Genomic DNA, 14,138 nt, shown 5'->3' with positions numbered 1-14,138 from the left:
GTCCGCAGACATTCCGCTGTGCCACTGGAGGCCCCACTAACGATGAATAAGATATGTTTTTGTTTCTTGATGAGCAAAAAGCTACAAAATAGGCTATCTGTGTTGTGCCCACCGAATTTTAGTGTCATAAACCCCCAGACTCACAGCTGAGCTATCTGAGAGGGGGGTATTTATTTATATATATATATTTTAATTATGGTCAAAATTATAAGTTTAGAATAGTTTTAATAACCCATTTAACTCCTCGTTGGGTAAATACTTCATCATAAATAAAACTCGTTCCGATACACATATACTGGTTTTGCCCGACCCGTCATAAAATGCCGAGTTGGAGTTTATTAAGAAACCTGGGGGAGTGTGAGGGGCGCTCTTTCTTCACCTTACTTCCTCCCTTCATCATAAAAGAAAAACAATCACACATTGAGAAAATAAAAATAATTTTCAAGAAAACTCTCAAAACATCAGTAAGAATGATGCAAGTTAAATTAAAAATGACTTAACATGAGCGTTACACACATACACCATTTAATTATGAAGTTGAGATCAGTGGTTGTTTACCTTTTTTGGATGTTTTAGTGAGTAAAAATAAGGATAAATTGGAAACTGCCATTTATAGTAAACATTTCTCTGTGTTCATTCCGCCACATCAACAATCTTGTCACGCTACATCTCAAAAATCCTGTGTTTTTTACTCGTATGTGGACGAATATTAAAATTATGTTGTAAACAGGATGATATCAATAACGAGTTATTGTTAATTAAGCACATAGCAGTGGAGAGAGGTTTTAATCCAGATGTTGTTGACAGAGCTGTCATAAAACTAAAAAACAGGGATAAAAATATTAAGTTAAAACCATTTGCTGAAAAAAGTAAGAAAGAATGTTTAGTACTATCTTATATACCTGGTTTATCTTGTCAAATAACGAAAAAAAAACAAAAACAAATACATATTTTTCCGATATACAAACCGATAAATAAAGTCGGCGAAATTCTTAATGCAACTAAAGATAAAATTGAATTAATGGAAAAATTTCGCATATATAAAATATTATGTGTATGTAAAAAAGTTTATATAGGATAAACTAGAAGAAATTTAAAATTCAGGCTGAATGAACATAAAAGAAATGTTAAAAATAATATTACTATTTCATCTTTAGCAGAACATATTAGTAAAACTAATCACACAATTCAATAGGAAAAAACTGTTATTTTAGCACAACCTGGAAATGTAATTCGTAAGAATATACGTGAATCTATTGAGATAATTGAATGTAAAAAAAGTAAATTCAAATTATTGAATAAGGATGATAGACCTAATGGAAATGTTGTCAGCAGATGGCGTGAAATTCTTTAATATGTAAATTGGTGTTTTGATAACTGTATAAATAGGTGTTATTTTTGCAAAACATTACACTCCTGAGGATGACGCAAGACATACGTCGAAACATGTAGAGTGTATGAGATTGTTTTCCAGTCACGTCGGGGATTTTACCACTTTTTAACCTTGTACAATAAGTTATTATTTTAATAATTTGTAGGCTGGAAACAATCTCATTTTATTGAATTGTACATAAAATAATCGTTGTTTTCAAATATTTTTTTTTTTAGTTTTCAAAATTGAACATTACACATGTGCCAAAAAAATATTTTGAGAAAAAAATCATTATATATGTTGAAGTTTCCCACGCTTTGTCGTTTTTTGGGGAAATTTTGCGCAAATCTACTCGAGGGCTATCTGCGCTGAGCCGTTCCTAGTTTAGAAATGACAGACTGGAAAGAAGATTGTTAGTCAACACCACCTAGATAATATCCACAATTCTACATAATCGATCTGTTGGCGATATTTTAACTTCTGGTTATTATTTAGGTATTATTATATTATAATTAAGCTATCTGGTGTTGTTAGAAGTTTTGGACAAAGGTTTAGAGTTTACGATCGACCCCATACAAACTCGTGCAAATGTTAGCTCATTTTGGCCTATCCAGGTCCGTGCTGTGAAAGCTGTGGAGAAGATATTACGCAAATAGTCTGTAAATTAGGCACGACACGTAATGAAGGTTAGCCATACAACATGACCATTATAAATCGCCGGTTCATTGCCCATGGGCTCAATGTTATTATCAGTAACTAAGTAGAAAAACAAACTTCCCGAGCCCGGCTTAAGGTACAGAAGACCCCCTTCAGTCCAACAGTTGAGTATATAATTTATTTTTATTTCGCCGATATAACCCAAAACTGGCAGCAAATCCATCAGGCACCTGTAACCTTCACAGATAAATCAATACAAAGTTTCGTGTCTCTGGCAAAATCAACGGTTTCGTTTGTGTCTACAGAGATAGAGATGAATGATATGTTCAATACAACGTTGTTAAATATTACTGTTTTAGTAGCGCTTCAGATAAAACGTGGACTGTCATCGGTGCGAATAACCAGACAGGGTTTACTATACTTGAAACATGGGATCGAACCCAGTTATACGGTCCATTTTTGTCAGTGCGACCACGTCACGTATAACGTAAAGTTGAATTGTGCTATTTACCATTTTGTTTATTGTCAGTATCAATTCATAATAAGCAAGACGTGTCAACCCCGTTACAGAATGTTTTATCTTCATTTGAAATAATTTGAAACAAACATCTCCGTGGATGGTTGTTTGTTTATGGCAAAGTTATAAAGAATCTCTGCCGTCATCCCCAGGTTTGAACTGCAGAACACAGGGAAAGTAACCGGCCTGCATCACTCACCGACTACGCTTTAACAACGAATGGTAGGATTAACCGTCACACCATAAATCTCCATAAGTCTGAAAGAGCGAAAAAAAGTTCGGCGCTGGGTTTCGATCCCACGAGCTGCAGAATGCGAATCGAACGTCTTAACCACCAGGCCCACCACGGATGCCCAATGTCCATAAATATATAATATATAGGTAGCTGGACCATACGCTGCTATGATAAATAAAGTTTCTTTTTTCCTTCATCCACAGATAATGTTGCACAACTGGAGTCTAGTTACTTTAATTCTCATACATAAAGAAACAAACAAAAGTACCCGTCCCCAGTGACGGGAAAAGTTTAATTTCATGGACTTTAAAATGTTGTTGCACTCTTGGTTTCACTTAGATCCAAATTAATTTTACAAAAGACGGCGACTATTCAGACAATACACGTGATCTATACATACGTGTAAAAAAAATAACAAAAAATGTGTGTATATCGATGTTTCTGAGCTACAAAATAACCGGTCTGTTGTTTGCAGAATTTAAAGCACGGACAGAAACTAAAATGCTCGTATCGTTTCTTTCATCTATATATACTACTCGTAGACAAAAATTTACTAAAACCAAATCAGGTTTTTCTGATACTTACAAAGTTTTCACGAGGCTTCTTTCGCGACAGTTTCTACTCGTTACCACTCGGGTTGGTTTTGAATTATTGAGAAATAAAGCGTTCCGGCACCATTTTTATGCCATATATATTGAACATTTGTGAAAGTTTTAGTGTTTTTACCTCCGCTACCGAAGGTGACGAAAGTTATGTTTTCACTCGTCTGTGTGTGTGTGTGTGTGTGTGTTACAAGATTTCTCGAAAACGGCTAAATAGATTTGGACGAATGTTGGTATACATCTGGACAATCACCTATTTTAGAAGTGTGTAATTTTTGGAGGGTCAAGGTCACAGCAACGTCACGAAAATCCAAAAACCACATCTGTTAGCATAGGGACCGATTTTTCACACTATTTTTGCTCTATAACTCAGTCAAAAATGATCGGATTTTGATGAAACTTGGTGGATATACGTAGAATTTTATTCCTCGTTGTCCTGTCAAAAATGCTCCGTCTCTCTTGATAACGACGGACATATGGACACATTTTCATATTTTTTGAGAGTCGAATATAATCAACGCTGCATGGCGGAAGTATGCGCTCTAATTAGTGCCCCTCTATAGTTATTCTTGTGTTTACGCACTAACGACCAGCAACAGAGTGACTTTTGTAAAAGCTAGCTAAAAAAAAAATTATGACCTTAAAAAAACAATCAAATTTCACATGTAACGCCATAATAAATCAAAATACCTAAGAAATAATGTTCACAGAAATCAGGATTCCGGAAAGTTTGATCATTGAAAAAAACTCTGTCATTTTATTGTTACTTTTCAATTGCATGAAAATATAATATTTATTCAACGTTGCAAATTTTCCTGAAACATTTCTACAAAAAAGCGAACATTATGACCGGGATGCTTTTCCGACTGTAATGCTATGGCCATTACACAAAATGTAAAGCCATACAAAGAACTTCCCATCATTCAAACCCATTTTTTGAGAACATTGTTCAATCTGATAACACTGCCGCAGAATGGACCACTGGTGAAAGATATTTTGCGACAAAGCCGCTGGATACTTTTCACGTTTAACTACACACAACAAGACGCATTCTTCCTTTCACAGTCGATAAATTGAATAAGCGTAGCAGTGCTACAACCTGATAGCTGTAATACTCTGATGATGTTCACCTGTCTCTATGATTGTGTGGTTCTTTAAAATCAGAATATTTTTGTTGGCATTACATAATCTACTAAATAAAAGAATAGGTTGAACAATCGCCAAGTTTCTGTTATATTTTTATTTAATGAAGGATGACGTTTCGAGCTAGCCCTCTTCGTCAGATCGTACATGTTAGAACCTGACGAAGAGCGCTTTTATTTTATTTCGATATCTTTGTCGCCTATGCTATCTTAACTATATATGTATACATTCTCTACGGGTTAACAGACTGTGACAAAAACAGAATTCAAATTCTTATTCACATTAAATATTTGATAACATTTTACACAGCTGACCTAATTCTATGTAACTTTTGAATATTGTAAAAGTATAACCCAGATTAGATATTGAGTTCGAAACTATAAAAAGTATACATTTATTTATTACTTTCTACTTTTATCAGTTCGTTTTGTATAAAAAAAATCATAACATCATATGATACTTAAATTCAGAAACACAATAATACTGCAACATACATTTCCTTGGACCACTGTAGTTAAAGCTAGGAACTGACAAACCATTTCACATTTGTTTCTTTTGTTTTGAATTTCGCGCAAAGCTACACGAGGGCTATCTGCGCTAGCCCGTCCCTAATTTAGCAGTGTAAGACTAGAGGGAAGGCAGCTAGTCATCACCACCCACCGCCAACTCTTGGGCTACTCTTTTACCAACGAATAGTGGGATTGGCCGTCACATTATAACGCCCTCACGGCTGAAAGGGCGAGCATGTTTGGTGTGACGGGGATTCGAACCCGCGACCCTCAGATTGCGAGTCGAGTGCCTTAACCACCTGGCCATGCCGGGCCTTATTATATCTTTTATTCACAAAACAAAGATATTTGTTTCTTAAAGAACCATTAAAATGTATTCTAACATCATCAAATATATGTAGGTATATTACAAATATTTATAACAATAACATTCAAGAAGTCATTAATTAACTTAATTAGCAATATTGGTTATTAAATTAACAATATTGATGTAATTGTTTACTATACGTAACATTTTATGTTATTATTTTTCTTTTTATGAGGATTATTTTGCATTTTTAGCTTAGTATATGGATTCAGGATTAACTTAAATCTCCTAATCTGGTCGAACCTTGTGAGATATTGAGTACAGACGAAATTATCACTAACAACAAGGATACTCAATTGAAGAATTAATGCATTTTAACTATTATAAGTAAGATCGATATATTAAATTCGTTACTGGGTTAAGTTTCAGTTGTGATATATGTAGGTAGTTTGCTTTGATCAGAAGCTAATTATAAACAAAGTAGCTAATACTTTTTCATTCTGATTTTCTTAATACGACTTTATTTTATTTCATACTCACACCAACATATATATATATATATTGTACATAATGTAAGGTAAATGACGAGAAATAAAGTGTTTAATTTCAAGCATTGTTAGGCCAAGTAATTTCAAACTATTCGATATTACACAAACATTCTACGTATAACATGGTAGTTATAAACTTGTAGCCAAATACTTACATTTAGAGAGGCTATCCTAGTTTAAACCGTTTTTACACATGTAACTGTTATGTTTAAGCATAAAATAACACAATAGGCTAACTGCACTTTGTCCAACACAGGATATCAAACCCTGGATTTTAGCGTTGTAAGTCTGTAAATTTACAGCTGAACCATCTGGGGAAGAGAGCGCAGATTTGATTGAAAAACTGCTTCTTTTTTCTTCTTCAAACAGTTTAATAAAGTTCGAAAAACATGTAACGAAGATAATGGATATGGAGAATGGCCAGTATATGTATATTTTTTTTTTCGTTTTTGTTTGTCAGTTGTATACATTTTTAAACAATAAGTTTAATACGTTGCTATATTTGATTAAATAAATTAAAGAACGTTTCTTTATTAAGTATGTATGTATGTATTGAAGAAATAAAATATAAAATAAATAACACCTTTTAGCAACTGATTTTAAAAAATTAATAGTATTGCGCAATTGTACAGCAGGTAAGTGTTAATCACGATTTATAAGCTGAATAAAATTTATAAGCTTCTTTAGGTATATTATGAGAGGTATTTGATGTTCTTTCTTTTCAGTGTATTGACGAATTACAAACGCCTTTAATTAATAGACATAGGCCCGGCATGGCCAGGTGGTTAGGGTGCTCGACTCGCAATCTGAGGGTCGCGGGTTCGAATTCCCGTCATACCAAACATGCTCGCCCTTTAAGCCGTGGGGGCGTTATAATGTGACGGCCAAAAGAGTAGCCCAAGAGTTGGTGGTGGGTGGTGATGACTAGCTGCCTTCCCTCTAGTCTTGCACTGCTAAATTAGGGATGACTAGCGCAGATAGCCCTCGTGTAGCTTTGCGCGAAATTGAAAACAAACAAACAAATAATACATGCGGTACAGCACACAATGATTGGCGTTAACTATTTGACCGTTCTAGGCAAATTTACAATGTACCATCCTCCTCATTCTTTTTGTTATTTTACTTTAAATTGTTTTCGGAGTTGGCAATCTGTGTTAGCATTCGTTTGATACCACCAATATATTATCCGCACTTTAAGGTATGGGTGCGTTATACGAGTGACAGTCAATCCCTTAACATGGATTGTGGGTGATTGAGTGCTGCTGTCTTCTCTCTGATAAGTAGTTCAAAATTGTGAATGGTGACAGATAGCCTTAATAGCAAGTGCGTACTTAAAATTGTGCAAAAATCTGTAGGGCTAGAAATAAAATTAAAGCCCAAATAAATGTCCCAGTAACTGTTAAAATGTCACTACCGTATCAGTTCAAAAATTTTAAATTCACGGAAGTTTCAGTTTTTTTGCTTTCATTGAGGCGAAATCTCACACTGCTTCAAGTCCAGTTTTTGTGTAATTTCATACTCGATTATTTTTATTTGTTTCAGACAGACTTTAATCAATTTTAGTTTAGAAAAACTTCTTTCTCCACTAGCTGTGATGATGGGCAAAGACAATAGAATTCTGTGTTTGGAAATGACAATGCTAATCTGTGAAATATCAGTTGATTTTGTTAATCAGTTAGTTCGGAACCGTGGTTATTGAGTTCAACGAGAAAATATATATATATGAGAGAACTGAAAAGTAAGTGAAATTATTGTATTAGGATTTATCGTAAGCTTAGACTTATCAGTGGACATTAATTAGTTAAGCTAACTTCTAGAATTTGTAGTTGTAGTTGAAGAAATAAAATACTTTTGTTATTATTATGTAGATTGTACTTTTAATTATCCTGTTTACTAAATAATAATATAAAAATATCCTAATAACAGAAACTGTTACAACAGAACCTATGGGTTTTTTATGTGGTAAATTTGTGATATAATTTTTCATGAAAAAGCTAAATATGGCCAAATTTCATCAAATTTCCATTTCCGAGAGTGAAAAGCTTTTCACGACTTCCAAACAGATCAATATTTTGAGTTCCATGAATTATAATCCACGCAGTCTTTCAAATACAAATTCCAATGCTCTGTTTCTTGTTTAATCAGACACGTATTTTGTGAATCGATTTTCACTCAAGTTTTTAATTATCTTTTCTATTGATATACTATTGATGGTCTGCTGATTTGTTTTGTTGGCTTAAAAGTGCTTTTTCTAGACATTTGCTCCGTTTGGTGGTGTGGGAAGTTGGCAGTGTCAAAAATCTTGCAGCGAAAACAAAACCCTGAATCACAATGTGTGTGTCTTAATGTTGTCTGCTTACTGGAAGCAGTCTTATTTGGACACAATATTTGCGTAAGATATTCCTTCATTTATCACACGATTATCTTATTTAAGAAGTATGATGAATTAATCAAAATATCATATTAAGTAATTTCGAACTAAAGAGAATAATTAAAGCTTGATTACCAATTCATTTGCGATCCTATTGGTATATATTTTTATAAATATCTTTTCATATATTCTATTTTCTTGCTCTTCGGTAATTCTTAGTACTGAAAGCTTAGCACACAGAGAACACATTTCCTACAATATAGCCCCCCAGTGGCATAGCGGTATGTCTGCGTACTTACAATGCTAGAAATCGGGTTTCGATACCCGTGGTGGGCAGAGAACAGTTAGCCCGTTGTGTAGCTTTGTGCATAACTTCAAACAAACAAACAAATCTACATTATATTCCTCTGTTCGGGTTCTGTTTGCATATAACTTCATTTTTCATTTAAAAAAGAGAATTTGTTTGTTTGTTGTAAATTACAAAGCTACACAAATAGCTACCTGTTATCTGTTCACCACGAGTATCGAAACCCGGTATCAAGCGTTTTAAGCCAACTTACTTACCGCTGAGTCACAGGGGGAGAGAATAATACTACTATTTTTCACCATTCTTAGCCATTGAACAAAATAAGCCATTTGTCATCGGATGACTGTTTAATGGATGTCATTTGTTAGTCGAGTTGTTATTTTGATCTGTATAAGTTGTTTTGAGCATTTATTTGTCAAAACACACATACACACCTGTTTTGTATAAAAGACTGCCCTTTTGGTATAATCATTTTTGAAACAGATCAACTCTTTGTTCAGATAATTTCTCTGTACTTGGTGTAGAGTCATGTCTCGTCACGTCCAGAAGTTATAGGGCGTCAAATTGTTCAACTGTCCAGAAATGGTATGAAGCAAGCGGACATTGTCAGAAAAGTATGGTACCTCCACTGTATTGTATCCAGAATGCTGAAACGTCATCGGACTACAGGAAGCGTTATTCCAGGAAAGTCTAAGGGTATGCGCCGAAAAACTACTACCTGACATGACCGTGTTTTGGTCAGGTTAATACGTCAAGGTCGAAAGAAGTCTTGCAACATCTTACAACAGGAATGACATAACACATTCATTCAAGTGTATCCAGAAGAACAGTGAATATAAGACTGACAAACAGGTTATTTTGCAAGAACGGCTATCTGCAAACCGATATTAACCAGAATTCACCGCCGTCACCGTGTTACTTGGACAAGACAGCATGCCAACTTACAGTTAGGACACTGGGGCATGTCATCTTTTCGTATGAGTCCTGTTTCCGGTTTGTTAAAGTTGATGGTAAGATTCATGTTAGTCATTTGTTTGGAGAATAGATGAGGGAAGACTGTCTTTCCAACAGGGACACACAGCAGCTGGTTCAGTACATGTTTGGGCAGCTATTCATCACGGTGGAAAAAAAACTGCTCTTCATATTCTACAGGGAAACGTCGATGGTGCCTCATACAGGCATCACATGGAGACGATATTTCTGTTATATGCTATAGGAAGATTGGGTAATAACTTTGTGTTTCAGGATGACAATACTACTACCCACAGTGAGCCTACTGTACAGAATTATCTCGACCAGGAGGACGTTACAAGATTACTATGCTCAGCAAAATCCCCAGATTGTAATCATATTGAACTGAGCCGGAAAATTGCTAACCACGACCCTAAACTAGGTACTGTAGCTGAATTGTAACGCCTTCTAGTGACAAGTTGGGATGAAATCACAGTAGATTACATTAATAACCTCATCAACAGCATGCCACGTCACCTTGCAGAGGTTATTAGAGTACGAGGAGAACCAACCAAGTACTGAATGTTTAATATGAACTGATATAAGGTTACAGACGCTATCTTAATAATTTGATTTGTCATTATATATGTTTTGGAAAGATTCTGTAGTGATGTGAAGTGCTGAATTACACATCTTTCTACAGATGTCTGAGAAAATTGTTTGCTGTTCTAATATCGTTCATGATATCCATAGAACCTGCCTCATTATACAAGTTACATATGTAGATGCTCAATATAACACAATTTTTTAGTTTGACAGAGCTATTTGTATTCCATCTTATTAATAGTGATTTTATATGTTACAAAATATGCAAAAATTTTGGCCAAGGCTGTATTACACTCACTATATAACACGCTTTTGTATGAAAAGTCAAAATGAAATTGAATTTGACTTGGTTATAAAAATACTTCCGTGCCTATAGTTATGTTTTATTCACCGCAACTCAGACTTTCAATACAACTCGTGTCTTTTGATCGATATTAAATTATCTTAATGAATCAACATAAATTTTTACCCGCCAAAGGTGCTCTGGTGACTCAGCGGTAAGTCTGATGGCTTATGACACCAAAACTCGGGGTTTGGTACCCGTGCTGGGCAGAGCACAAACAGCCGATCGTATACCTTTGTATTTAACAACAAACAAATAAACAAAATTATCAAAGAGGTAAACACCTCTCTGTTAAGATAACAAAACAAAAATTGTAAAACAAATAAGAAGCTGAGATTTAAACTCTCATTCAATGGTAGCTAGGCCACCAGAGAAGTTTACTTTCTCGCTATTAAAATAATTTACTCACATTTTACTCATTCAAGGAGAATTTATGTTAATAAAGGGCTAAGATATCTTTTACTTAGCCAATACATTACTTTAGGTGATAATGCCTACCCATACATCTAATGGAGAACTGTATATTTCCACCCGTTTCGGTGTGTTCTTTTGCTATCATATATTCATGTTCTGGGCACCGACAGCTATAACTTCCTGGCATTTCAAAACATTTTGCTGCGCCACAATTAGCATTTTCTTGACATTCATTAATATCTGAAAAACAACACCAAAGTTATATCAATTAATAACGTATCAAATATATATATTACTTTGTTTACTTCTTGTTACATTTGGTTTAAGGATGCTAAGTAAGAAAGGTCCCTAGAATCAGCTCTTAGAATGGTCCATGAACCTAATTATAGTGAGAAGTTTCAACGATCATGAGTTGGAAGTTGATTTTGATTTTTCTGGTACATTTTGCACAGCCCTCAAGGGTAAATTTTTACGGAATTTTAACTGCTTTAATTAGAGCTGTCGTCTTGTCTTCAGTTTTTGTTTACATTCTTCTAAATTATTTAAGTCTTTCCGGATTCATCCAACTACAGTATTAACACAATGTCCGCAAGTATTCAACCAGGCAACATAGCAGTAAATTATTTTGTATAACGTGCTGTAGAATATAAGTATTGGCATTATTTAAAGCAGTTTTGGTTTAACTATTTAGATTTCCAGATATTCTTGCATTACTTGGGTTGTGATATATGACAGAATGCACCATTTAAAGATGTAGCCATAAAATTTGTTATTGAATTTCAATCCTAACCTTTTATATTACTGGTTACGCTAGCTCCGGTTGTGAGGCCCCCCAGTGGCACCGCGGTATGTGTGTGACTTACTACGCTAGAATGCGGGTTTTGATACCCGTGGTAGGCAGAGCACAGATAGCTCATTGTGTAGCTTTGTGCTTAACTTCAAACAAAAACCCGGTTGTGATACTTTTACAACCCTTAAACTTTTCACTTTATCAATGTTTTTTTTTGCCTGTATTCTTTCAAAACTATTTTCCTATAGTCTTCACAATCACCATTTCGCCCAGTTAATGAATTTGTGATTGGCATTGGCAGAAATGGTTTGTGGCAACTACAAGCTATAGTCTCTTTACTTACAATTTAAAACTTAAAGCAGTTAATAATGGTCTAAAAGACAAGCAATTAGGATACTTACTGAAATTATTATTTAACAAGTATAATAAAAATATTAAATGTTATAAAGACAAGTATGGATCGATATATACGTAACATAGCTAGTTATAGTAATATAGAAAGTTTTAATGCTACAAAAAGTATTGAAAAAAGAAAGTCAAAACTATAAAACTGAGTTACTTATATATATAAAAAAATGTATCCCTATTTTAGCGAATCACTGTAATTGTGTTAGTCTGAGCCAAAGTAGGGATAATTATGTAAAAAAAAACCTTTCGTGATAAAACTAAAATATTAATCAATCTATTAATCTTATAATGGTAAACAAGAGTTTTACTTTTATTCTTAGAGTACGAAAGATAATTACTATTTAGATGTTACTATTCATAAATTGTAAAGATCTTTATTACATACAAGTTCATAGATAGGCAATATGATCTATGTTTGACACAAATATTAACCTTTCTCACTGATTTTTGTTTATAAGTTGCTTTTATTTCAGTATATAACATTGATATACCCCCCTTTTAATACCAATATTAGTAGCAAAAGTGACTATTCAATACGAAGTGTTAATTAAATCAAAGGCAAAAATTACTTTATTCCTCATTTAATCTTTAACGTCATAGAGTCAATTAAATATTTTGTACTGTTGTTGTTAAGCACGAAGCAACACAAAGAACTAGCTCTGCTCTGTCCACCACAGGTATCGAAACGCAGTTTCTAACAGTATAAATCTGCAGATATACCGCTGTGCCACTGGGGGGCTTGTAATGTTATTCACCATAATGTCATATGAAAAGCTTGAAATAATTCGAGTTGCTATAGAGATATTTTATATCCCATATTTCAACATTTTTTTTTATTCTAGCTCAAATGAAGAAACTTAAGAATTAAAAGGTCCCAATACAACTGAAATTGTCTTACATGCCTGAAAGTCCAAAAAAATATACTACCATTAAATACCAAAATTTAACAAGGATATTTTGAAAACCTGTTATTTAATACACTTTCTAGAAATTATACTTAAAATAAGGTTAACTTTATTTTCTCAAATGAACATGTTTTATTTGAAGAAATCAATTTATTTAATTTCTAATTTAAACGTTACTTATTATGTAAAAAGTGATCAAAGAGCTAATAAATTATTCCTTAAGTTATAAGAATAAAACAAGTAAAATCAAATATGATACGACAATAGTATAATGTATTGATAAATTCAATGAACCTTCCAGAAAACAGCTCAAAAATGTTTAAACACATATAGATTTTAAACTTACCTACGCAACTGCGTTGGTCAGTGTCTAACCTCCAGCCTTTACGACACTCACACTCCAAACCTTTTGGAGAAGTCTTACAAGTGTGATCACAATTTCCATTATCTATTCGACATTCCTCAGCTACTTTTTCTGTTTATGATATATCAAATACGTTGCAACACAGCTATATTTAATAACATATATATAACATAAATAAATATATTTTTGACAATATTAAATGATTTTCAAACAAATATTAAAAAGAAAACTTGAAGTACTTGCAGAGCTATAGATGTCCTTGAAATTCTTAATTTTATTTTCCATGCCTTTACAAACATATTACTTTCTGATACAGTCATTTTGTCACATGTGGGAAGAACAAAAAATAGTATATGGTAGCAACTAATAATTTTACCATACAAACACATTTTTTTCCCTTTATCATTAGGTACAGTAGTACTTAATAGTAGGAATCGACAAGGAAAAATGGCGGTCGAAAAAACGCTTTCCCAAAAACTGCCTTATAAAAAATCTTTTCCACCAAAAACTTACTGGGATACATCATGACTCATGATGAACAAAAAAAGCGGCCTGGCTAACTCATGAATAAATATTTGTTGTAAAATTCTTATCAATGCTATAAGCGTAGCTAGCTCTTTGGCCGCCAATTTTGATTTTATTCCTTGAAGTCGCACGCTAAATCCTTTTGAAAATTTCTAAAACAACGACTATTTTGACTGACTGATCACTCCAGAGAGCCTAGAGCAAAAACAATTAAGCCATTTGGTCCAATATTCTCTCACAGTACTTGATTCAAATGGGCCCGGC

At 33.8% G+C, this 14,138-nt stretch overlaps 1 protein-coding gene across 2 annotated transcripts in view; it reads right to left on the bottom strand.

Annotated features, from left to right (window-relative positions):
• The window catches only part of LOC111084893 (growth arrest-specific protein 6-like), a 25,784-nt gene that overhangs the window by 1,315 nt on the left and 10,331 nt on the right, over positions 1-14,138 (bottom strand). The window contains exons 2-4 of one of the 2 annotated variants that reach the window (XM_022381391.1): positions 13,332-13,460; positions 10,973-11,122; positions 10,595-10,701 (exon numbers count right to left, since the gene is read on the bottom strand). In XM_022381391.1, coding sequence (XP_022237099.1) covers positions 10,637-10,701; positions 10,973-11,122; positions 13,332-13,460 — 344 coding nt within the window. In that variant the 3' untranslated portion in view covers positions 10,595-10,636. The remainder of the gene's footprint in view (positions 1-10,594; positions 10,702-10,972; positions 11,123-13,331; positions 13,461-14,138) is intronic. The other variant, XM_022381392.1, reaches the window with a different exon arrangement.

Source organism: Limulus polyphemus, unplaced genomic scaffold (genome assembly GCF_000517525.1).
Source record: "Limulus polyphemus unplaced genomic scaffold, Limulus_polyphemus-2.1.2 Scaffold159, whole genome shotgun sequence".
Classification (NCBI taxonomy): domain Eukaryota; kingdom Metazoa; phylum Arthropoda; class Merostomata; order Xiphosura; family Limulidae; genus Limulus; species Limulus polyphemus.
This window is presented reverse-complemented; position numbering and strand designations above follow the sequence as displayed.